This window comes from Pteropus vampyrus, unplaced genomic scaffold (genome assembly GCF_000151845.1).
Source record: "Pteropus vampyrus isolate Shadow unplaced genomic scaffold, Pvam_2.0 Scaffold2, whole genome shotgun sequence".
In the NCBI taxonomy this organism is placed as follows: domain Eukaryota; kingdom Metazoa; phylum Chordata; class Mammalia; order Chiroptera; family Pteropodidae; genus Pteropus; species Pteropus vampyrus.
The window spans coordinates 6,502,477-6,528,740 of NW_011888783.1; the positions used below are offsets into that span (position 1 = coordinate 6,502,477).

The 26,264-nt window shown below is 32.7% G+C and overlaps 1 protein-coding gene across 1 annotated transcript in view; it reads right to left on the bottom strand.

Annotated features, from left to right (window-relative positions):
• The window catches only part of ITGAV (integrin subunit alpha V), a 78,899-nt gene that overhangs the window by 25,733 nt on the left and 26,902 nt on the right, over positions 1-26,264 (bottom strand). Inside the window, 11 exon segments of the mRNA XM_011356435.2 lie at positions 4,778-4,969; positions 8,665-8,867; positions 9,264-9,316; positions 11,488-11,544; positions 11,634-11,677; positions 12,041-12,085; positions 12,991-13,116; positions 14,918-14,963; positions 16,868-16,929; positions 21,953-22,067; positions 22,985-23,076. Coding sequence (XP_011354737.1) covers positions 4,778-4,969; positions 8,665-8,867; positions 9,264-9,316; positions 11,488-11,544; positions 11,634-11,677; positions 12,041-12,085; positions 12,991-13,116; positions 14,918-14,963; positions 16,868-16,929; positions 21,953-22,067; positions 22,985-23,076 — 1,035 coding nt within the window.

The window sequence follows — 26,264 nt, forward strand, 5'->3', positions numbered from 1 at the left end:
CATCCCAATAGAAATGGCGAATAAAAGATATAACAAAATGCACAAAAGTGCACATATATGTAAATAAACAAAAATGCTTACCCTTACTAATAATCAAAAACAGTAAATTAAGACAAAATAACATGTTCCACCTATCGTATAGTTTAAATTTACTTTAAAAGAAACAAAAGATGATACCCAGTATGGGTACAAATGTGGAAAAATGATCACTCACTGCTGGTGAGTACTTTAAAAAATTGCAAAACCTTCTTTTGGAGGGAGTGGGATTATAATTTGACAATGGGTATCAACAGCCTTTTAAAAAATAGTACTTATCTTTGATATAGCAATGATTAAATTTTGTCCTAAGGAAATAATCAGAAGTATACACCAGAAGTACATACAATGATAAAAATATCTCAAAATAAGGCTAAATAAGATATGATAGCCATTTGGTAAAATGAAAACTATAAAATTCATCTTATCAAATGGCTGTATCATATTGTTTGAAGAACAATTAATGACATGGGGAAACATTTCTGATACTTTAAGTGAATAAAATATGCTATTAACAGTGCACAAAGCATAATTCTATTTTGTTAATAAATATATATGAATGCACTGAAAAATGTTTTGCTGTATTTTCTAAAAGTTCTATAATTATGTTGCATTTGTAACAAAAAAAAATTTTAAATAACAGATAAGAATCAGCTTCATGTCCTATTTCTAAAAGCACTTCAACATACTTGTATATTGCGCTCATATTAACTGTTTTCAACAATAGTAGTCTAAATTTTATGCACTATATTTCATTTAAAGAATAGACTCATTATGATCTTAGATCGATTATAATACTCTAAAATATATAAGAACCAAGAAAAAAACCTCACTTTCTGTACTGGCTGAAACAAATGGGCAACCTTAGGTAAATTACCTTTCTCATTCTCTTTTCTCATCCAGAAAATGGTATATTAATGAGCTGAGCTAACTTATATTCTTCAAAAGATAATTAAATGAAATAATATATTTTTAAAAAATCACAATAGTCAAGTCCACAAAAATGTTAGTTTATTAAAAACCAAAAAAAGATGGTTGGCATTCAAAAACTTAGAATGAGCATTTAGCTTTGTTTACAGCTTCTATGATATTTTCAAGACAATAAAAGAAACTCAGAGTATGTGTTTTATATTGGAAGCTCCCAGGAAACAAAGCTGTCTTTACTTCATATCCTTTTCAGTAATGAGATCAATGCCTTAATACTTCAACAATATCTGAAACACTGAATTAAAATAATCTATAACATAAATCAAGAAGAGCACAGTAACTAATAGTATTTGTTATTAGGACTGAAAAATCTAAGCTCTATGTATTTCTAGGAAAGCACCTGGATATCCATTTTTGTCTATATCTGTGGCTCCTTTCATTGAATAGCCAAAGCTTGGTGGCATGCTTTGAGCAGCCCACTTCCCTTCAAGGATTTGAGATGGTACTGCATTCAAGCCTGTGGATCTTCCATTGAAAATATAAACAATTCCTTTTTTATCTTCACCTCCATATGGAGCAGCAATTGCAATATCTGTAAGGAAAAAGGAGTGGAAGGAGATGAAAATGGAGAAAAGGGGAAAAGAAGGGAAAGGAAGAGGAGGAAAGAAGGAAAAGAAAGGGGAAGGAGGAGGGAAAGACGTCTTATTACTTATCATTATTTATATGGAGATCTTAACATATATTCATAGAACCCATTTATCAAAAGATAAATATTGATTCAAAGTTCAGTAATGTATTCTTTATTCAAAAGCAACTATCTAATTTAAGGAAATTCAAGAGAAACTGTATGGAAATTACACTGATTTAGAGCCAAATAACCTTGAATAAATCAGTTAACCTTTCTGGATCTCAAATATGTCATCCTTAAAATGGAGGAGAGAGTGACATGTCAGAAGATTCATCTAAGCTTCATTCTAGCTCTCAACATTCTAGTTAATTTAGTTGGGCATGGTTTGGGGTTTTTTTGAAGCAAAAGTTAATCTGGCTCAGAAACTTGGAAGTTATAACTTCATCTTGATCTTGCTCAATTTATACCGAAAAAAACATAAACAAATAAAAAGTTTGAAATTCTTTTAAAACACCAAAACCAAAAACACCAAACTGTCACTATGACTTTTGCTAACTCTAAAATATTTTAGAAATATGTCTACTTTCCACTATCTCTGCTGGTACCACCCTAGACAAGCCATTCTCATTCTATGCCTGGACCCCTAAAACAGTGTAAGGGAACTGCCACTTCTAACCTCGTCCCTATAATCCATTCTCCTCAAAACTATCAAATGTTAACATCATGTCACATTCCTTCTTAAAATCCTTCAATTATTTCCCAAGGCTTTAAATGCTACCTGGTTTTTCCATTCATTCCTGCCTCTCCTCACTCCCACTTCTAATCTTCACTCACTCTTCCTACCAATCCAGCCCTTTTTCTCTTAAACAGGCTCTGCGTTCATACTTGCTGTTCCCTTCCGCCTTACAGCTCTTGCTCCAGAGCGTTAAAAGGTTTGCTCCTTCTGTTTGTTCAAATCATAGATCAAATGCTATCCTGTCAAAGGGGTCTTCCCTGGCTACACTGTAAGGCAATGCACTCTCCACTCTCATCCACACTCTCTATGTAGGCACGCTCTATCACATCACCTTGCTTTTTGTTTTAAGCCCACAGCCTTATCACTATCTGAATTTACTATGTTTACTCTATGCACTCTCCACAAAACATAAGCTTTATGAGAGTAAAGGTATGTCCATCTTGCCTCTCACAGTCCCTATGTACCAGCCCTTGCAAACTGCTTGAATTTCCTTAATATATTCTGTTTCAGCCTCCTTATGCCACATTCCGAGATACCAACGACACCTTGATCTTTCATCTTTTATATAAGACCATTATGTCCAGGAATATCCCAAACGCTGCGATGATTATATATTAGTACTTACTTGTTTATATAAGTTGCCCATGTTGATGCTAAATCCCTGAAAGGCACTGATGGGCTCTAATTTAGCCTATCATTTTTGGCACCTAGGACAGTGCTTGGCCTGAAGTAAGTACCAAGTAAGAATTTATTATCCTTAAAAAGAAAAGTAGTATTTAAATTATGTAAGAGTCCTTCTTTTATCTTTTTTCAAGTTTCAAAAGATAAGCATAACTTCTAAATTGATATATACATTAAGAAAGTATTTATTAAAATATAATTTCCCAATAGACAATGCCCTAATATTGAGAGATCATTTAATAAAAACAAACTTTAACTTTTCTAAACCTTTTATTATTTTATACATTCTAATCATCTTCTCTTTTGGCTGGCATCTGTTAGTCTGGAGGATCCTTTTTCATGAAATAATTTTCCTTTGATCATTTTAGTTGTTCTTTTCTTTGTTTTCTTCCCTCTGCCTTTCTGGAGGGGTATAGACAAGAACTGCACATAACTGTGGAACAAAACTGTATTGTTTTGTTTTCAGTATCCCTCTTGATGATATCTAAGGTTTTCCTGGTGGGTATGGGGGGAAAGAGAGAAATACAGGAACAACAGCATAACGAAGGGCTAGTGTCATCAGGTCTGAACAAAGAAAAGACCCAGGTTATAACTAATAGTTTGTTTTCATATAAACTATATATACATGTACTATAAATATATGTACACATAAACTATATATGTGTGTGTATGTATACACATGTAGACATAAATATAACTCAGATCATTTTCCACTAAAGATATTGTTGTTCACAATTTACTGTTTGGCACAATAAGACCCCAAGAGAAACTCTGGGAGAACAAAACCATCCTCTATGGTCTCTATCTCTAAAAATAAAATCTCTTTGAAAAATAGTTATAAAACTTCAATATTTTTTAGTTGGTTTTGCTTATAATTGCTGTGTTTACAGATAATACATTTTATTTATTTTTAAACATTTTAATAAAAATATAAAAAGCATGATGAGATTTTGGCCAGATCATTATATTAAGGAAGCGTTCTTTAAAGTGGCCGGAATATCCTCAAGATAAGGTGAGAGCAAATACGTCCAGGCTCTCCTAGAGACAGAGGCCCAGCTATAGCAAAGAGCTCATTAAATTTATTCAAGGTACAACCTCGAATTTGGCTCTATGTTTTCTAGGTAGTTTTTGTTATCAGTAAGTAATGGTTTAGTCTGTTTGAGTAGTTTTTCACTAACATTGAAAACTTCTAGGGTTAATCTTAGAGATGATACTTCCAAGAGCATGACATAAAATCAGCTACAAGGTAGGAGTGGAGTCTCAAGGCCAAACCAACATTTTCCTTTTCTACTACAACTTTGGAGATATAGGAATCATCTGTATTTTTTAATTTTTCTTCTTAATTTATAACTTTTTTAACTGTTAAGGGGCATATCCCTACATCTTGCTGATTATACAAACGAAGCAATAGTTCAACTCTCATTCACAATCTCTAGAAAGGTTTGATTTCTTTAAGTTACTTACCAAAAAAAGATGGTTGGCATTCAAAAACTTAGAATGAGCATTTAGCTTTGTTTACAGCTTCTATGATATTTTCAAGACAATAAAAGAAACTCAGAGTATGTGTTTTATATTGGAAGCTCCCAGGAAACAAAGCTGTCTTTACTTCATATCCTTTTCAGTAATGAGATCAATGCCTTAATACTTCAACAATATCTGAAACACTGAATTGAAATAATCTATAACATAAATCAAGAAGAGCACAGTAATTAATAGTATTTGTTATTAGGACTGAAAAATCTAAGCTCTATGTATTTCTAGGAAAGCACCTGGATATCCATTTTTGTCTATATCTGTGGCTCCTTTCATTGAATAGCCAAAGCTTGGTGGCATGCTTTGAGCAGCCCACTTCCCTTCAAGGATTTGAGATGGTACTGCATTCAAGCCTGTGGATCTTCCATTGAAAATATAAACAATTCCTTTTTTATCTTCACCTCCATATGGAGCAGCAATTGCAATATCTGTAAGGAAAAAGGAGTGGAAGGAGATGAAAATGGAGAAAAGGGGAAAAGAAGGGAAAGGAAGAGGAGGAAAGAAGGAAAAGAAAGGGGAAGGAGGAGGGAAAGACGTCTTATTACTTATCATTATTTATATGGAGATCTTAACATATATTCATAGAACCCATTTATCAAAAGATAAATATTGATTTAAAGTTCAGTAATGTATTCTTTATTCAAAAGCAACTATCTAATTTAAGGAAATTCAAGAGAAACTGTATGGAAATTACACTGATTTAGAGCCAAATAACCTTGAATAAATCAGTTAACCTTTCTGGATCTCAAATATGTCATCCTTAAAATGGAGGAGAGAGTGACATGTCAGAAGATTCATCTAAGCTTCATTCTAGCTCTCAACATTCTAGTTAATTTAGTTGGGCATGGTTTGGGGTTTTTTTGAAGCAAAAGTTAATCTGGCTCAGAAACTTGGAAGTTATAACTTCATCTTGATCTTGCTCAATTTATACCAAAAAAAACATAAACAAATAAAAAGTTTGAAATTCTTTTAAAACACCAAAACCAAAAACACCAAACTGTCACTATGACTTTTGCTAACTCTAAAATATTTTAGAAATATGTCTACTTTCCACTATCTCTGCTGGTACCACCCTAGACAAGCCATTCTCATTCTATGCCTGGACCCCTAAAACAGTGTAAGGGAACTGCCACTTCTAACCTCGTCCCTATAATCCATTCTCCTCAAAACTATCAAATGTTAACATCATGTCACATTCCTTCTTAAAATCCTTCAATTATTTCCCAAGGCTTTAAATGCTACCTGGTTTTTCCATTCATTCCTGCCTCTCCTCACTCCCACTTCTAATCTTCACTCACTCTTCCTACCAATCCAGCCCTTTTTCTCTTAAACAGGCTCTGCGTTCATACTTGCTGTTCCCTTCCGCCTTACAGCTCTTGCTCCAGAGCGTTAAAAGGTTTGCTCCTTCTGTTTGTTCAAATCATAGATCAAATGCTATCCTGTCAAAGGGGTCTTCCCTGGCTACACTGTAAGGCAATGCACTCTCCACTCTCATCCACACTCTCTATGTAGGCACGCTCTATCACATCACCTTGCTTTTTGTTTTAAGCCCACAGCCTTATCACTATCTGAATTTACTATGTTTACTCTATGCACTCTCCACAAAACATAAGCTTTATGAGAGTAAAGGTATGTCCATCTTGCCTCTCACAGTCCCTATGTACCAGCCCTTGCAAACTGCTTGAATTTCCTTAATATATTCTGTTTCAGCCTCCTTATGCCACATTCCGAGATACCAACGACACCTTGATCTTTCATCTTTTATATAAGACCATTATGTCCAGGAATATCCCAAACGCTGCGATGATTATATATTAGTACTTACTTGTTTATATAAGTTGCCCATGTTGATGCTAAATCCCTGAAAGGCACTGATGGGCTCTAATTTAGCCTATCATTTTTGGCACCTAGGACAGTGCTTGGCCTGAAGTAAGTACCAAGTAAGAATTTATTATCCTTAAAAAGAAAAGTAGTATTTAAATTATGTAAGAGTCCTTCTTTTATCTTTTTTCAAGTTTCAAAAGATAAGCATAACTTCTAAATTGATATATACATTAAGAAAGTATTTATTAAAATATAATTTCCCAATAGACAATGCCCTAATATTGAGAGATCATTTAATAAAAACAAACTTTAACTTTTCTAAACCTTTTATTATTTTATACATTCTAATCATCTTCTCTTTTGGCTGGCATCTGTTAGTCTGGAGGATCCTTTTTCATGAAATAATTTTCCTTTGATCATTTTAGTTGTTCTTTTCTTTGTTTTCTTCCCTCTGCCTTTCTGGAGGGGTATAGACAAGAACTGCACATAACTGTGGAACAAAACTGTATTGTTTTGTTTTCAGTATCCCTCTTGATGATATCTAAGGTTTTCCTGGTGGGTATGGGGGGAAAGAGAGAAATACAGGAACAACAGCATAACGAAGGGCTAGTGTCATCAGGTCTGAACAAAGAAAAGACCCAGGTTATAACTAATAGTTTGTTTTCATATAAACTATATATACATGTACTATAAATATATGTACACATAAACTATATATGTGTGTGTATGTATACACATGTAGACATAAATATAACTCAGATCATTTTCCACTAAAGATATTGTTGTTCACAATTTACTGTTTGGCACAATAAGACCCCAAGAGAAACTCTGGGAGAACAAAACCATCCTCCATGGTCTCTATCTCTAAAAATAAAATCTCTTTGAAAAATAGTTATAAAACTTCAATATTTTTTAGTTGGTTTTGCTTATAATTGCTGTGTTTACAGATAATACATTTTATTTATTTTTAAACATTTTAATAAAAATATAAAAAGCATGATGAGATTTTGGCCAGATCATTATATTAAGGAAGCGTTCTTTAAAGTGGCCGGAATATCCTCAAGATAAGGTGAGAGCAAATACGTACAGGCTCTCCTAGAGACAGAGGCCCAGCTATAGCAAAGAGCTCATTAAATTTATTCAAAGTACAACCTCGAATTTGGCTCTATGTTTTCTAGGTAGTTTTTGTTATCAGTAAGTAATGGTTTAGTCTGTTTGAGTAGTTTTTCACTAACATTGAAAACTTCTAGGGTTAATCTTAGAGATGATACTTCCAAGAGCATGACATAAAATCAGCTACAAGGTAGGAGTGGAGTCTCAAGGCCAAACCAACATTTTCCTTTTCTACTACAACTTTGGAGATATAGGAATCATCTGTATTTTTGAATTTTTCTTCTTAATTTATAACTTTTTTAACTGTTAAGGGGCATATCCCTACATCTTGCTGATTATACAAACGAAGCAATAGTTCAACTCTCATTCACAATCTCTAGAAAGGTTTGATTTCTTTAAGTTACTTTCTTTATTACTCACTATAAGTAACGGTTGGTACAAGAAAGCTGAAAATAACTACTATTTTTAGTGTATTTATTAAAAAGATATGTAGTGTGGAAATTTTGTTAAACATGAAAAAAATATAAGCAAACAATAGAGAATGACAGGAGATATGAGTCACCTGTATTTTTGAAGTTTTCTTCTTAATTTATAATTTTCTTTTTAAGGGGCATATCCCTACATTTTGATTTTTGAAAATATTTATAGCTATTAATTAAATTATTAAATAGGACTATTACAAGACAATGAGCTTATACCTCTTGCCCATTGAAGATATAACCTCCCTCAGAATATTTTGAACAGTCACAACAAAGTTATAGCTTTAAAAAATATTAATGGCAAATCATACATTTGAGATATGCATTAGTCAGCATTGCGTTGAAGATGTGCTGGGGAGCATTTCTTACACTTGCACACACATGGACAGTAGAGGGCACCGCTGCTAAGCAGGAGACACAGAAAATCACCAGCTCACACTGGGCTCCATGCCAATACAAGATCCTTTCAGAAATTAACCATTACAACACTCTAATTTGAGGCTGCATGAGTAATGACGCATGAAAATCGCTTTTTGAAAAATTTGCTCTGATTTTTAAGGGAAAAAAGCAACCTGTCTAACCTAGTCTGTCACTCACTGTCATTCAAATCCTTCTTTCCAGGAAGGTGGTTTGCTCATGGGGATACAGGACTTTTCCAGGTGGACACAGAAAATCAGGGACCCATAGTTGCTGTACTCTGATCTTACCATTGAAGCCGTCCTGGTCCAGATCTCCCAGAGGTGCTATGGCACTGCCAAACCTCGCAAAGACCTCAAACCCATTCAATCTGGTCGTCTGGAAGTCTCCTGAAGCTCTTTGCAGAGACACTGAGACCTGCCCCACTTCTTGGAGTTTGCCATCAGAACCACGATCCATAAAGAGAGGTGCTCCAATAAACACGTCTGCATAACTAAAAGAACAGAATTTCTGTTCACCATAGATCAAGTTCCATCTATGAACAATCATTTTCTTATTAAAACTCTGTTCCCTCTTTCTATATCTCTCACAGCCACACTGAAGCACAAAATGATCATTTCAAATTCAAATATTCCTTCAACTCTTTTAAGAAACGATGAGCAATTCACAAAATTACTTTCTTATTTCAGAATAGAAAATCAATTGAAAGAAATTACGAAAAACATAGAGGTTTTCTAGTATTCATGATCAAGTTGCTTCAAATTGATTCCCTAAACAGAAAAATTAGCAAGAAAGGGACAGAGACACAAAGAAAGAAATGTCTAGTTTTAGCAAAGCATTCATAAACACGAGAGGAAAACGGTTTCTGAAAACATTTTTTTAAACTTACTCATCCCCATTAATGTCAGTGGCAGCGACAGAAAATCCAAAATATGCAGCCATCTGGATAACAAGATGAAAATAAAATATTTAGATTTCATCCAACTAGTTTAACAATTAATCTTCATAGTATATTTATCAAATAGAAAGCATTATTTTTTTCCCTGAATACAGTGCTTCAATCTAAATTTCTTCTGTTTATTCTACCAACACAATGAAAATCAAGTAATGAAGCTTTTTTATTTTCTTAGATTTAAAACATATATCATTTCAGTGTCTTCAGCACATGCCATTTAAGTCCAAGTACAATCAATGCTCCTTCCCAGGTCTAACCTATCGTCTCCTTTCCTCTCCACTACCCAAAACACACCAGACACAAACACACTATCAGAAAGACATGCAGTCACAGACAGACATTTTAGTTGAATCCAAGAAGTTATAAATAGATGTCTATGCAGTAAGATAATATATACAAATTATTACTAGGTCATGATTGGCTCTCCCTATGTGAAATTATTACAACTCTAGAGAAATTACTGCTTGGAAAGATATGAAACTGAGTTCATTTTTGTCTCACATCTCAATTAATTACATGCCAGTGTTTTTACTTTTGAATTACACCCAATACAAATATGTTTGGGTTTATCATGGGCTTATTATACAGAGGGAGAAGGAATGTGCTCTTCCTACTACAGAAGATTGTTAGCCGTCACAGACAGAGCAGTCTCGCTGGAAATACCTGTGAAAAAGGCAAGTTCTAAAGAGATCCCAAACATGCAAAGCAAAACTAGGAGAGATGACAAATTATAGATGAACTAAGGTGAAGAGTGAATCAGCAAAACAAAAGAAGTCAGTGAAGTTTCCCAAGTTTGATTAGCAGAGATATAAGGAGGGAATGAATGATAAGAAAGATTCCTATGTTATCTATTTGGGGTTGACACAGTGTAATGGAAGAAATGAAAGACGTTCTGTATTCAATTACAAGATCAGAGCCTGTGTAATAGAGTATATTGTATCTGGGGTGCCACGTTGATGTGAAGACTGGAAATTAACAGAATACTATACTTGGGCCTTATTTTCTCAAGGTGTTTGGCCTGGAAGTGTAAAGAAAGGATGGCACTTACTGACTGAGACAAGTTTTGTCCTGGGCACTATCATTTAAATGTTTTCACTTGATTCTCATCATACTCCTATGAGGAATTTACAAAAATCCCTGTTTTTACACATGAACCACCAGATTTACAGTGATAAAGCCCTTGTCCAATGTAATACGACTAAGTATGGAGAACCCAGGTTTCTCCTAAGGCAAAGCCCAAGTTTTCCCCCACAAAATATCTGAGGAGGAATAATGAAAACATCATGGACTGCAGACAACATGACCCAGAGACACACAAGGGCTTGACAGGAAAAGCTGCTTGAGATGGAGAAGTCACAACAGCACAAAGGGATAATAACTGCTGCCACAACTCTCAACTGCTGCCACAACTCTAACAGCCTGTTAACTGCACACCATTTCATGCTGTGCATCAACGCTCACTGCTGCACAAATGGGAAGAGGTTGCTGGGGACCTTTGATCCAATTCCTCATCCTATCAATCCTCTCGCAAAGCCCAATCATCTCAAGTGAACAAGAAGTGGGCTTGAAACCCAGATCTGCAAACTAGAGGTTTTTCCCCTATTACTGATTAACTTTTCCTTTATCATTACCAAGTTACCATTTAATTCTCTGAGGAAAAAATACAAAATATAAAATGCCTGTACCTACAGAGAATGTCTAGTACTCAAAAGTAACATTTTTTAACTGAAGAATGTTTAATTTCATGTAGTACAAATGAAGTTTACTTGTAATATCTATAATACACACGGCTATACCATGCTTTGTTTTGCATCTAATAAAATTAAATGGCACAGATCATTCCTTAAAGAACAAATTAATGTAATCAGCAAAGAAAAGGAAAGTTTTTGGTTTTACGTGTATACAATTTGATTTATTTCCTTAAGAAAAAAAAAAAAAGCCATAGTATGAAATTACAAAAGCCCTTGCTTAAACAAATTACTTTGGTTAAAATAAAGTAAAATATTTAAAGCCCACTTTATATCTATAATACTGAATATTATACCAATATTTATTATGTATTGAATATTAAACCATTAAGATATTGCCAAGAAAAGTTTTAAGACATTAGAAAATGCTGAAGTTAAAAAGTTAAGTAAAAAATATTTTAAAAGCATACCTGCTCACCAGTAAAATTGTATAAGGAGGACATGTTTTTCCCATCATAAATATAAACCTGTGCAGAAAAAAACAAAAATATAAGAAATATTGGAAAATATAAAACAATCCAGAGATTTTTCAAAAAATACCTTTTAACTTTCCTACCATTCCCAAAGTCCTTGCTGCTCTTGGAACTCCTGAAACAAAGTCTGAAAAGAAAAAACGTAATTACTAATTTTTAAGACCAATATTGGAAATTGCAGAAAGAGGCAGGTATGTCAAAAAGGTTTAAGTTTTGTTATTTCAGTAGACAATAAGAGATTTTTAAAAATTGGTACTCCATAATAAATGATCCTAGCAAAGGAGCAGATAAGAAAGAGACTGAGGTCCCTGGCAAGTTTAACACAGACCCCGCTCAAGTTGACATACTAACATCTCTCACTCTTCCTGTTATATTCCATAACAATGGTTTCAAATCTCTCTAATTGCTGAAAATTTCCAAAGCTACTTGTTCAAATGCTTAGCCTAAATTGTTTTAAAAAAGGATTAAATATAGTTTAAATGCATCATACCATCTATGCCGTCACCATTAAAATCTCCAACAGCCACCGAGTAACCTAAACAGGGAACCGAAGGTGAAACACCATCAGTCAGGGCTGTACTGGTTATCTTCAGCACACTTGCTCACTAAGCTTTCTTTGACAACGTCTTCAAGCAATTCTTTTAATTAAGCAATATTTTGTCCTCATGTATGTATGATAACCAAATCTTAAAGGAAATAATTGAGTTAAACTCCCAAATATAGTATCTCTATTAGAAAAATTAAGCTTATTTTATCAACTTTACAAAGGAGTCAATTAAGATTATTTTACCAACTTTACAAAGGAGCCAGCTGAAAACAGGGCCAATTTGCAATTCATCATAAAGTAGCAACAAATAACAGATTTTCCCAATCAGCTTAGTACTATTTCTGTCATGTGTACTTGGTTTAATGAATACAAGAAATTTAAAAAGAGAGAACAAAGTTAATAAATCCTAAAGACCAAAATTGAAGTTTAACACAGTGAATAATAAAAGTTCAAGTCGGTTTCAATCAGAACAGCAAGTTATAAGTGAGTGATTTCAGGGAAGGTATTTTGTCTCTCTGTGCTGGAGTTTCTTTATATAAAATGGGAATAATAACAGTACACTTCACAGACTTCTTGTGAGGATTAAATGACTTAATATAGATTAAGCACTCAGAACAATACCCAGAGTTTAGTAATCATATCGTAAAGTTTATCTATTATTATTATCGTATATTTTATTATCTATTATTATCGTATACATAATCACACTCTTAAATTTCAGTTACTGAAATATAACATAACTTAAGTACTCTAATTTGAAATTATATGTTTCTTATATTTAAAAAAAAAATCTTAATCACATAAAAGATTTTCCTCGTTAAGACAGCATATGCAAATACAGGACAAATCTACCCCAACTCCAGAAAATGAATCTACGGCTCAGTTTTACCTACCCAAATAACTGTCATCAAAAACAGCTTGTGCAGTCCGAGTTGCTAACTGGTTATTATACTTGATACTGTAAACCTTGGGGTCATATTTAGATACAATTTCTGCCACTTGATCTGAAATCAGCTGACCTGAAAAAAATATATATAAAATAAATGGTAACTTTCTAATGGGAATTTTATGATGTAGATGATGGATGTCACCTACATAAAAGAAAACAGCATTAGGTATTAGTATTTCTAATTATTAACCTTAAATAATTCTTCATAATAATAAATCTGAAATTTGGTATTATTTTTAAGTCAATTATTTCTATTCATGCAAGTACTTCAAATTAGTCTCTGCTAATAAACAAAAATTTATGAATACAGAATTTGTCTTCACTAAAAAAAAAAAATCGGTGTTAAATAAATGGAATAATAAAATCAAGAGTTGTTTGAGAATGAGAATCACAAAATCTCTTTTTGGTTCCCATACATGTCAATCAGACACTTCTCCCTCCTCCACTGAATGACACATGTGGCAGTAAAGAAAAAAAAATTCATGTTTTATATCTAACTAAAAAGTATTAATACGTATTTCCTCATTAGCGATTAGAACTATTTTTGTTTTCATTGTAGAACTATAAAACTCAAGTACAATTTTCCTAAATCATTTCATTTTCCATTAGATGTGTAAGTCACGGAAATTCAAAATTTGCACTTTTGGTTACTCTGTCTCTCACTCTGATGCCAGTCTTCCTGATTTTTCTTTTTGTCATTCTCTCCCTTGCCATCCTTTCAGCTTTTCGGTTATTCCCACTTCTCATTCCTTATTTCCCTCCATCCTATTTTCCTACAGTAAATCTTTCTAATTTAACTTCTCTTTCTCTAAAGCGAAAGCATGGGTTTTCCTAAAAAGAAGCAAGAAAGGAAACCATAGTGTACAATACAGAAGTAAAATTTAGCATCGGAAAGTACTTGCAAAATACAGTCAGAGGTTTTCCAGTTCTTCCAAATACTGACAATGCTTGAAGAACAAAATGCCAATAAACAAGAGTTTTGACCTTGTAAATGGCATCTGCTAGCAGAAAATAAGCATGTGAATGTACTAACTAAATAAATGTGTGTATCTAAAGATAAATGAAACGTAAAGTAAGCAAATAAGCAGATTTAGTTATCTATTTTCAAACTGTCAGCAAATAATGATCTGTTATACATTTGTCGAAGTGGTAATTTTATTAGGTCTCCCAGAATGACTGAAGAATGTAATTTTACCTTTACATCAATCATCAATGCCAGCTTAATTATATTCTTTTGAAATTTAATAAGATGTTTTATTTTAAAAAAACTCCCCAAAGACAAAGAAATCATTCTTGATGTCAGTGATTAATGAGAAAATAACCATTTACATATTCTAATGAGTATATTAAAATACTTTTAAAACCATGAACTTTCAGAATGCCACCATTTACCTATTACATATCAGTTCCACATATTTCCTAACACTTACATTATGGCCCTTAGAATACAGAGATAGAGAAGTACATACAATAAACAATGACAATAAATTATTTTAATCACTTTATAAATTTACTTTATAATTTACTTTTAAAATATTCAGATTAGTTTTTACTAGGACTATATATACGTTATGTCATGTATGTACAGTTATATATAACATAAATATATATGTATAGTTATATGTAAGTATATGTAAGTATAACTATACATATATATTTTATGTTATAGTCCTTTTTTAATATGTTTTGCATCTTATATCAAACGTATTATATATATTGTTAGAGTCCTTTTAAAAAATATTGTATAATGGACAGTAATTTTACAGCTAAATTGTATTTTTCCATTTCTTTAAAATAATTTGAAAAATCTCATAGGCACATAAGACAGGAGAGTCTGAAACAGTCAATATTAGTTAACAATATTAACCTACCTTGCCAATAAAAGCTACCAGGACCACCAAGAAGTACTCTGTCAGCCTAGATTAAATCAATAAGAAAAGATATATATTTAAAAACAGGTAGCTTTAAAAATTGAAAGCAATGTAATAAACATAAAAGCTACATATACATGTATATATATTACATATACATATATATTAAAGCAAACAAAATCATAAATCTCAAACTCATCTAACTCAATTTTAATAATTTTCATTTGTAACTTTTCTAAAATGTAATAAAATACAATAAAAATAAAAAAGGAAAATTATATTCATTAATATACGAAAATATACAAAGATATATCTACGTACAGATGCTGGCTAATTCACAAACTTGGTATGAAGTAGTTCCTGCAAATTATTACTGGGTTACATTAAGGAAAAAAATCACTCCTTAACATTGTATTTACATTTGCGGCTCCATAGACAAACTTCCTTTTTAACAAACATTAAAAATTTGGGAGCTAAAGAAAACTTTTTGGTGTCTTACAGATCTAAATAGGAGTGAAGTTAGAAGGTAGGTAAATTTTTCAGGGTACATTGTATATATGCATTACTCTTGACTAGCATTTCTTATATCTGTACCAACTAAAAGTATCTAATTCAAGCTATTTAATGTTTGAACATAGTATTTTGGAAATTTCTTCTTGATGGAGATTAGAGAAATCAACATCCCCTCCAAATTTTCATATAGCTCTTTCAAGCTTTCAGGAGACAATTTCCAATTCTGGCTATGGAAAAGATACTTCTAAATTGTCTGCTTTAAAATGACACTTTTTTTTTCCAGAAATGAGTTAAAGAAAGTGAATAGTTAATTTAGAAATGACTATTCACCATATGAGAATATCTCTAAGGTTATAGTTGTACAGGCATAAGTACAGAAAACACAGATAACTTTTTTTTAATACACCTATTTGAAAATATAACATATAAGTTTAAAGTTAATATTTATCAATATACTTTATATCTTCCTTTTGCTTTCTTAAATTTTGAATTATGAGTAAATTCTGAATTCTGAATTACAAATTGGGTAAATTAAAATCAGTAACTTAGTAAGCAGAGCTAACTATAATTATCAGTACATAATCTAGAAAAAATTTTAATACAAATCAAAAAAATAAGAAAATGCTTTATTAGTTTTTCTGAATAATAGTTTCTATTGTTTTAATAAATTTAAGGCACTCTTTGCTCATATTTTCTAAGAAAGCCATATTAGGCTTTCTAAGAAAGCTCTACTTTTAATCAGTCAACATATTTTTGAGACTTCTCTGTGAGCACTGAACATTCTCAATTTGATACTCAAAATGTTCACCTATTCCATCAAAAAAAATCACATACAAAATTAAAGTGCTTAAGAAAAATTTACTTTGAAAATATAAATGGAATTCTTATTTTAGAATAGATAAAAACTATCAACTCTAAAAAGCATATAAGCATATAAAAATACATAGAGTCCTAAATATGAGATTTCTTAAAATAATTAAATTGCTTCAGCTTTACTTGGTGCCTGTAGGCACACAATAGGTGGCAAAAAAAAAAATGCATTTTTTCTCAGCTTTTATGTAACTAAACTCTAATTTTGTAATAAAGCTCCCAATGATAGCTTTTGTGAAAAATCCATTTCAATCAAAAACAGAAAACTTTAATATTCTAGAAATTTTTCTAACTGGAAATTTTAAGTCTTAATAATTATCTATCATCTACTGAGTTTCTCTACTGTCCACCATTCCCATTTGATGTCATTCTTAAATAAGCAATGTCTACTAGGGAGAAAATGACAAAAGGCAAAGAACATCAAAATGCACGGGTCATTTTTATTAGCTGTTCTCATAAAACAGGTAATAGTCATAGAGAAGTTGAAGTATTGACCAATTAATTTTTAACCGTGGTTTAGATAATAAGGTAGATCTGAATCTCATTCAGTCTTAAATGAGAACTTACTTTAGTAAAATCAATGCTGAATCCTCCTTGACAAAATCCCTGTCCATCAGCATCAATATTTTCTAAAATAAAAAGATTAGAAATATACACAAATCCAAAAATCAAATAAATAACACAAAATGAAACAAGAGAAAAATTTGATATCAATGTAATCATAAGATAATGTACTAGTTTCTTGGAATGTTCATTCAAATAGGCATTTAATGAGTTATCGCATTCTTAAAAAATTAGTATGTTTATTTATCAGCACCATTTCTTCAACTATGGCAACAGAAAGAGATTAAAGTACTCAGTACAATCACCAGAGAATGAAAAAATAACCTAAGATGGCGGATTTCAAACTTCTTATTTTTAACCACGAACCACAGCAAGATTATATTTTATATCACAGTCCACACAATCTAATATACATATATTGCATGCATGTATAACATATACATAAATAATTTCACAAAACAATTATCACTATTATTATGTAAAATATACTCTAATATTGTCTATTTTATTATATTCCATTCCTTTTCTAAAATTACTAGTTATGACCCACTATTTTGATTTCATAAAACAATGATGAGTTGTGGTCTGCAAGTTAAAATCTCTAATCTGAAATTCTTATTTCTTACTACTATTACCCTACAGTTGCTAGGTCTTTGCATTATTTAAGAGATACATACATTCCTAATACACACATTTCCTATACACATTTTATGGCTAACAACAAAAAATAAGTATCCATAGGAAATATAGTTCGGAATTTTGGGACATAGCCAGACTCTAACTTAAAGTTCTGTGAAGAACAAAATATGATACTATTCTCACAACACGTTTATACTGGGGTCTAGTGAAAGTGGATGTCTTTAAACATGACACTTTCAAATATTTTCCAAATAATAATAGACTCAACAGTTTCATTCTCTGGTGGTTACCCCTTTTTTTGTAGTTCTTACAAAAGGGGACAATTTCTGGGCAATTAGTCAATTTAAATTAACTTTAATTATGAGTAATACTGTACCTAGAATAAAATAACAATGAACCTGCAGACTCTCCCTTATTTTATTTTATTTTTTTGAGGATAACGAGAAACAATGAAAAATGCCATTCTTCAGTTATCAAGGAATTCTTGTAGCCAGTGTTACAATATATAAATAATTATGCTATGGTATTACTGTATTTGCCAACCAAATACAGGAACCAAAATGTCTATTTTCAGTCATTAGCACAACTCCCAAAAATTGTTGTCAAATACTCCCATCAAAAATTTTGAACCCATTATAAAAACTTGGGAACTGCCCCAAGATTACATAGTTAATATCTAAATTTAGATTTTTTTTTTTTTTTTTTTTTAAAAAATAGCCTCAAGAGTGTAATGCTATCCCAATGTAAAATTTTCTTACCAAAAGGGACTGCAAAAATGTTGGGCTGGGGTTTCCAGTGTCTAGTGAATTCATGCTAAAGAATTCTGCTCTGACCTCAAGCCAACTGTTTATTTCCTTTATTCGAGTTGCATCTGGGGAACTACTTCAGGCTATTTATAAAGACATTCATTTTTGATTATCATATTGTACAATTATCTGCTTTATTTGGTTTCCAAGAACAGCCAGCTAGAAAACATGAGTGTCCTTTAAAATTTTCTTAATAGGTACATATTAAACTGAGTGTTTATGGCAATGTAAAGAATTTTATGTTGACTAGAATCTATTTCAGTGAAGGTTTTCATTATTTCTATGAACAATTAATATTTCTTCCATTGTTAGGCCTGACAATATTATAAATTATAATATTACTGATTAGAATAATAAAAGCAGCTAATGTTTATTAAGCCCTTACTGTGAGCCATTATTATACTAAAGCATTTTCCTTGGCATTATCGTTTTAAATCTTTACAACAATCCTATGAGAGATAATTTACAGATAAGGAAACTAAGGCTTAAGGAAATTAAGTAATTTGACCGTGGTCAACCAGCTAGTAAATAAGAGAGACTATATCTGAGCTCAGCCGTGTCTACCAGGAGGCTGTACTACCTCAAATCAATAATGTATTTGCAATTCCCTGAGTAATGATCAAGGGAAGAAAAAGCCAACCAGGAACAAAAGACTTAGTCTTAGCATGGAACTGAAAGAGTATTTAAGTCATACGATTTGTGGCTCAGGCAATTTCAGAACAGAAAGACATTTGGTCTATTGTGCAATGCCAAAAAGGATCATAGATACAGTTACAAAAAGCTGAAAGCAAAAGCAATCAGTAATAAGGTAAGTTTTTTACAGACAGTAAAGTTCCATGCTCAGGGTGTCTACATAGGTCACATTAAAAACAAACAACAACAACAAAAATCTACAAATTACCACCACCAAAACAAGCAAAGTTACGAAGAAGTTAACAATGTAGCCCTACAAAGCTGGCATTCTCATGAAAACAATCATTGGATTGCATAATTTACTGAAGAATGAAGAAGATAGAAAATAATAAAATTATACCTCTGAAGTCTTTTGTCCAAAACAATGTTTTACCAACGGTGAAACAAAGGCCTGATTGGTTGGGTGAATCGCCCACAGCTACAGGCAGGTTGTCAGCAAAACACGAAAATATAATCCATGTCTCAGATTCTTACACATGAGCATTTTTTTTTTTTAAATCTGGGTAGGTTGCTTTTTATAATTGGGGACTGTAGGTATCTTAAAATTTCAAAATTTGAGTGGAAAAACATGTACAATGATCAAGGGATGCAGACAGCCAGATTTATTAGGAAGAAAGGCATTCATTTTGCTTTTTTAAAGTTGTTCTTTGTGCTTTTTCTAAGATTTGAGTTTTTACTATTTAGATCAGGGATCAGTAAATTCTTCCTGTAAAGGGCCAGACAGTAAATATTTCAGACTTAGGGGCTATAAGGTCCTGTGACAACTACCGACTCTCCCTTTATAGACAACATGTAAACAAATGGGTGTAGCTGTACTTTTTTACAAAAAGTACAACTACCGACTCTCCCTTTATAGACAACATGTAAACAAATGGGTGTTGCTGTACTTTTTTACAAAAAGTTTACTTTTTGTAAACTTTATTTACAAAAAGAGGCTCACGAGCCATAGCTTGCTGATCTGATTTGGATGTTAAATACTTTAGAAAGTACACTTCAAACTTATTGGATTTTATTAACCAATGTCACCATAATAAACAAACAAACAAATCAATTAATAAATAAAAACAATAATACTTTAGAAAGTATTATTATTAAATAAAAATACTTTAGAAAATAAAGTTTAAAAAGATTTTATAATTTCTATGCCTAAACCAAATAAATATGAAAGCATTATGTAACAGATGCATCATATAAACATTGTCTTAATCCTTTAAATACATGTTGAGAAAAGAACTATTCATTACCAAAGAGGCAAAATGACAAAAACTACTAGTCTACCATGACAGTATATCCACACGAGATCATCAAAAGAATGTTCATTTTCAGAAAGGTTGCATGTACTCTTACACATCAAGCATTATCCAGACCTATACTCGTGAAAGCAAGAAATATTCTTTGTAGAAAAACTGCTTAATACAGAGACAACTGAAATGGAAAACATTTTCTATTGTTAGTAACACAGGGGAAAGATTCTGTTGGAATAAGACAAATTTGATTCAAAGCCTCATTAGACCACCCAATACCTAAGGCATAGGAAAAAATTATTTCACTAACTGTCCGAATCTTAGTTCCCACATCTATCACATAAGCACAGGGTGATTCTGCGTATCTGTTGTATAGATAAGTTACAAAGCTGGCACATGAGAGTTAGCTCACTCTTCATAGGTATAAAATTATCTTCTCATGATGGGAACATTTTCGCAATACAGAAATTAAAAACACAAATTTAATCCTCACATTTTCCACACACCACAAAGATGACAGTACTCTGACCAAAATATCAACATAAGGGTGGTGATACAGATGGCATCAAGAACTAAGGACAAAGTGATCAACTTGCTGTCCCGTGTAGGGTATGCTTTCTGGCCTAGCCTAATAAACACTCTCTTGATATTTATCACTCATTTACAACAAGTAGAGTCAAGGTGGTAGGCTAAGAAATACATGTTTAATGAAATCACTTGTAGTTCCTTGGAGGTTCAACTGCTTAGAATTGTGAGGACTGAGTGGTTCCTTTGACCCGGTGTCACAATTCATTAAATATGCAGAAAGAAAGAATCTAGCAGTAAGAGTCTTACATCTTGTGCTTATCTGGTAACCAGTGGTAAACAAAAAAGTAATGGCCTAATAAGTGCTCTAGGTATAAACACCATGTTGCATTTCAATAAGCTATTTTTATGTTTCTGATATCAAGAGAATTTGGAGTGGTAGCCAATATAACAAAGGTGGGAAGGCAAAAGGATTTTAATCTCCAAGGGAAAAAGGATGCACAGAGTCTGGAAAAGTATAATTAAAATTCTAAGTGCTCAAAATCATCTGTAGTCATAATATGAATTTCAAATGAAATTTCAAATAATATTAGAGAACAGTGCGAGATTTTTTAGATCATCAAAAGAAGAGTAAGCTTGATGACAGATTGACAAAGAAACTCTGATAAAAACAGAGAAATTCAGACTCAGACTTTTGAGCTCGGTGTTTCATCTTCCTATATAAACTATGCCTCTTTAAGATATAAATTTTAGTTTTTAACATCATTATTAATATAAAGCTATAGTTCTCAATTTAGTATCCATCAAAATTACCTTGTAGGGTTTGTTAAAAATGCAGGTACCCAGGCCTGACCTTGACCTACTGAATCAGAATCTCTAACATTTCTGTTAGAGAAGCTCAATGGAACATCTTTTGACTAACAGAAACTAAAAATACAGGTATCCAAAATCACACATTAATTATTACTAACCAAGTAATGTGAAAATCAGTCCTTAGAGAGACAAGATAAGCTTCTTGATTTTACATTTGTAATTTCTTTACATTAATAGTACTATTTTCATTTTCCTACATTCAAACATCACAATAAATCTACAAATTTTAACACACATACACACACATTTTTAACAAACGAAGCTTCCCAACCCTCTTCTTAAAAGCTGGTACAACTTCCTATACATACTTGATCTACATGGAGCATACTCAACAGTCTTTGTTCCATCCTGAAGAAAGCATGTTCCAACAGGCTCTCTCTCCTGTTTCATTTCAGTCCTCCAGTGGTACAGTGGGGCACAGGCCTAAAATCAAAGGAGGTAGCACATGACATACAAAATCTTTGAAAAAAATTAGTTTCAGAAAATCTATACTACCTCGGAGATACAGATTTGAGGATTATGACATATAGATTGTATTTATGACCATAGAACAGCACAGGAGCAGACAGGTAAAAGGTATATATAGAGCAGATGGGGCCCAGAACAGAGCCCAGGGATACCCCAACATTTAGAAACTGAGTAGAAGAGGAGCCATTAAAGGAGTTTGCAACGGAACAGCAAGAGGGGAGAAAACCAGGAAAGTACAGTGTCCCAAAAGCCAAGGGAAGAAAATTATTTTAAAAAAGAATGGGTCAACTGACCTTGCTGAATGGTACTGAGGGGGCAAGAAAAATAAGAATAAGTACCAGTGGATTTCAGTGACGTGAAGGCAAGGGTGACCTTGGCTGTGCTTACCTGAGCCTGACTACTGTAGCTGAGAAGAGGATGTGAAGTGAAGAAGTGGAGATGGTTACTACAGAAAACACGTGCTCAATTTTTTTTCGAAAGAGGAACAAAGGAATGGGGCCAGAGCAGAAGGAAAGATGAGGCAAAGAGAGCTGCTGTATTTTTAGAGAGGAGGTATAGAGCATTTGATTAATCAAAGGCACACTATTTCTAAATCTGTCTGGACAGAAACAAGCCAATGGGAACTATCAGGTGAGGAGGGAGAAATGAAAACGTAGGAATGAAGGTGGAAACTAGCAGAAGCCAAGTCTGTAAAGGGCAAGAGAGATGGTATTCTTAGATGAAGTGACCTTTGATCAGAGCTACCTTATCTCATTATATATACCCAGTGCCCCTGGGCACACTGAGTTTTACCATCAGATTTTAAGCCTAAAACTTGTGTTTTTACATAAATTGACTAAACTCACTTATGAGTAAATATCCAAAAGACTTACCAAGATTTTATCCTGCTTTGACCTCACAGATGCTCCGAACCACTGATGGGACTTAAACTCCAATGGATCATCCTTGGCATAATCTCGATTGCCTTAAAAAAATATATATTATGAGGAGTGAGAAACAAAATATCTATGCTTAGTATAACAAGAGTATATTTCAATGCAGCCGGGTTTATGAATAGTATGCCTTTGATTAATCAAATACCACAATGCCTGTTTATCTCATATACCTTATATGCATTAGGGACTTTCAACTAATCAGAAAAATAAAAAGAGGATGACTTAGAAATGTCTCAGAGTTGTTATTAACCTCATCAATAAGAATAATTAGCTGTCAAAAAGTAATATAAGTGAAGCCTTCCAGTTGCTAAATTGTAAAATAATTAACTATTAAATTAATACTTAGGATTATCTTCTGTAATTCCAGAAGTTCTTTCTGTGGCATAAAGATATTTATTGAAATATCTTTGTAAATCACTGTAGTAAAAGACTAAAATAAAAGACTGAGACAGTAACAGTGTAATAAAAGAGTTAGAATCTAGGAAATATGATTTGGCTAAAAGGAAAAAGAATTAGATTCGGCACACTATATGTAAACATTTATTTTTCAGGCTACATTATTGAGAAAATTATTCCCAGAGTATCGTAAAAAGCACTGTAATAAAAAAATAAATAAATAAATAAAAATCCTTTCCATGGAAAAGCTCTTGATTAGGTCAAGGAAAAAAATTACAGAAACATATGCATAAAGTATTTTGGTAAGGAAAGACTAAAGTCTAGTTTGTTTCTCTTAAAATCTATTTACAATAATCATTCATTATAAACATGTATTTCAATAACTATATATGACAAATATAGCAGAAAAGTGTCAATTTTAAGAATGCCAGCCAACGTATAAATGTCATCAAAAGGTTCGGTTAAATCTGTTCCCCAAATCTCACCTATCTAAGCTAGGGCTTATGGTTATTTAATTCCATTTTGAAGACAACACCAATTGAAGAGTTATAAATAATTGAGAATTTCAATAATGCCAGGTATCTTATAGGCAAGATGAACGGTGTAACCTTGTTTACTGTAATCTTCTTTTAACTTTTTATTGTTTTGAATTTTTTTTTAATGTATCAATCTCCCAAGGTCTCTCTATCTGTAGTCTAAACATTATTGTTATTTGTCAGTGGTCAAGAAGGCACCATTTTATAAGTAGCCGGAAAGAAGTGGAGAAATGGAACTAGCTAGTATATGTCCTTCATCGTGAAAACCAAGGTTTCCCAATGGTTGGCTTGCCTCTGAAGCCTGTGCTCACCATGCTATTCCCACTGTAAACAACACACATCAATGACCTACAGATCACCAAATAGTCCACAGACTCCCTGACGTTTCCCATCCTCTCACAGTCAGGTTAAAGTCACATACCTAGTTCTTGCCAATAAAGCTAAGAGCACACGTGGCCGGTATTGTTTCAAGGCAGTTAAGAGTGGATATGAGTTAACAAACAATCATGGATCAGCAAATCAAAACCACATAAGATATCATCTCACACCAGTTAAGGTGGCTATTATTAAAAAAAAAAAAAAGTGTTGGTGGGGATGTGGAGAAAAGGGAACACTTGTACACTGTTGGTAGGAATGAAAACTGATATAGCCATTACGGAAAAGAATATAGAAGTTACTCAAGATCTCGAGATATTAAACATAGAGCTATTGTATGATATAGCAATCCCACTTCTGGATATATATCCTTGAAAACAAAATCATTATCTCAAAGGGCTATCTATACTCCCGAGTTCATTGCAGCATTGTTCACAATAGCCAAACTATGGAAGCAACCTAAATGTATATTGATGGATGAACAAAAAAAGAAAATGTGTGTGTGTGTGTGTGTGTGTGTGTGTGTGTAATGGAATATTATTCAGCCATAAAAAAGAAGACAACCCTGTCAGCTGAGAAAACATTGATGGATCAGGAAGACATTATGCTAAGTGAAATAAGCCAGGTACAGAAAGACAAATACTTCATTTTATCAGTTAAATGTGGAATCTAAAATAGTCAACTCATTAAAAAACAAACAAACAAACAGTGGATATGAGTTTTCCATGTTTTCTTTCTCCCTTCTATGAGGCGAGAGGAACAGATGGTGAAATCACTTGATGGATGCAGCCTCAGTCCAAGTTTCTAAACCACAAAAACAGCCAAATAACCCACACTAGATGATGACATGAATAAGAAAGAATTTTGTTTTAAAATGAGTGAGACTTGGGAATTTGTTTGTAAATAAAGCATGTTGTTACTGAACTACAGCCTCACACAGCTTGAGTAATATATACTCTAAAAATCTAATGCTATTTCCAAAAGGGCCTGACCACAACTACGAAGAAGCTTAACGCCTGCAAGAACTGGATTCAACTGATCGTTTTTCAAGGACTTTAACCATAAAATTTATGATTATAGTTATTTAATAGGATTTTTTTTTTTATTCCACTGCAAGCTAACTGTGTTCTCTTACTGTGTTGCTGGCTTTCCATTCTATTCCTTTCTATAAAGGAAATGAAGGCATTTTCCCCCTTCATCAATGAGCAGCAAAAATTCACGATGACTGCTAAAGAAACAGCTGGTGCTTGGCAAGGTTCACTCCTACTCACTGTCTCTTGAGGACTATAGCATCATCATAAACTCAGGTAATCTCAGCCTGAGGGAACTGAGTTTATGAGCTAATTTATTTGAACCAAAAGTGCAACATCCTTACAACTGCTACTTCCTGCTTCTGCTTTCATTTAAAACAAAGCCTTTTCAGCAAGATCCTAAAGATGTCCAAGCAGAAGCAAAGCTTTTCTACTGGAGGAAATCTTAGGTTGAACAAAAGTACCACATCAGAGAGGTCCAAATCAAGCCTCCATACATTTTCTCATAATCTCTAAAACTTTAAATTTCAAAAGCAAAATGATGCAGAACCAACATCATTATATTCTTGGTAATACAAGTATTCCTGCTTACAGGACACCTGATAGAAATGCCTCAAAAATGTCACGAAAGACAAAAAATACATGTATTTTTTGTTATATATGGAATTGTTATAAATATACATATTTATAACAATTCCATATATAGAGAATTGTTAAAAGAGAACAATAAGACACAGCAGCCAATACAAGATATGATCACTGAATTTGTTTCCCAAAAATTCTTTTAAGTTACAAAGGACTTTATTAGGATAACTGTGGAAATTTAAATATGGACCGTATAGTAGACAACAGTACTGTAATAATGACACATTCTTAGTC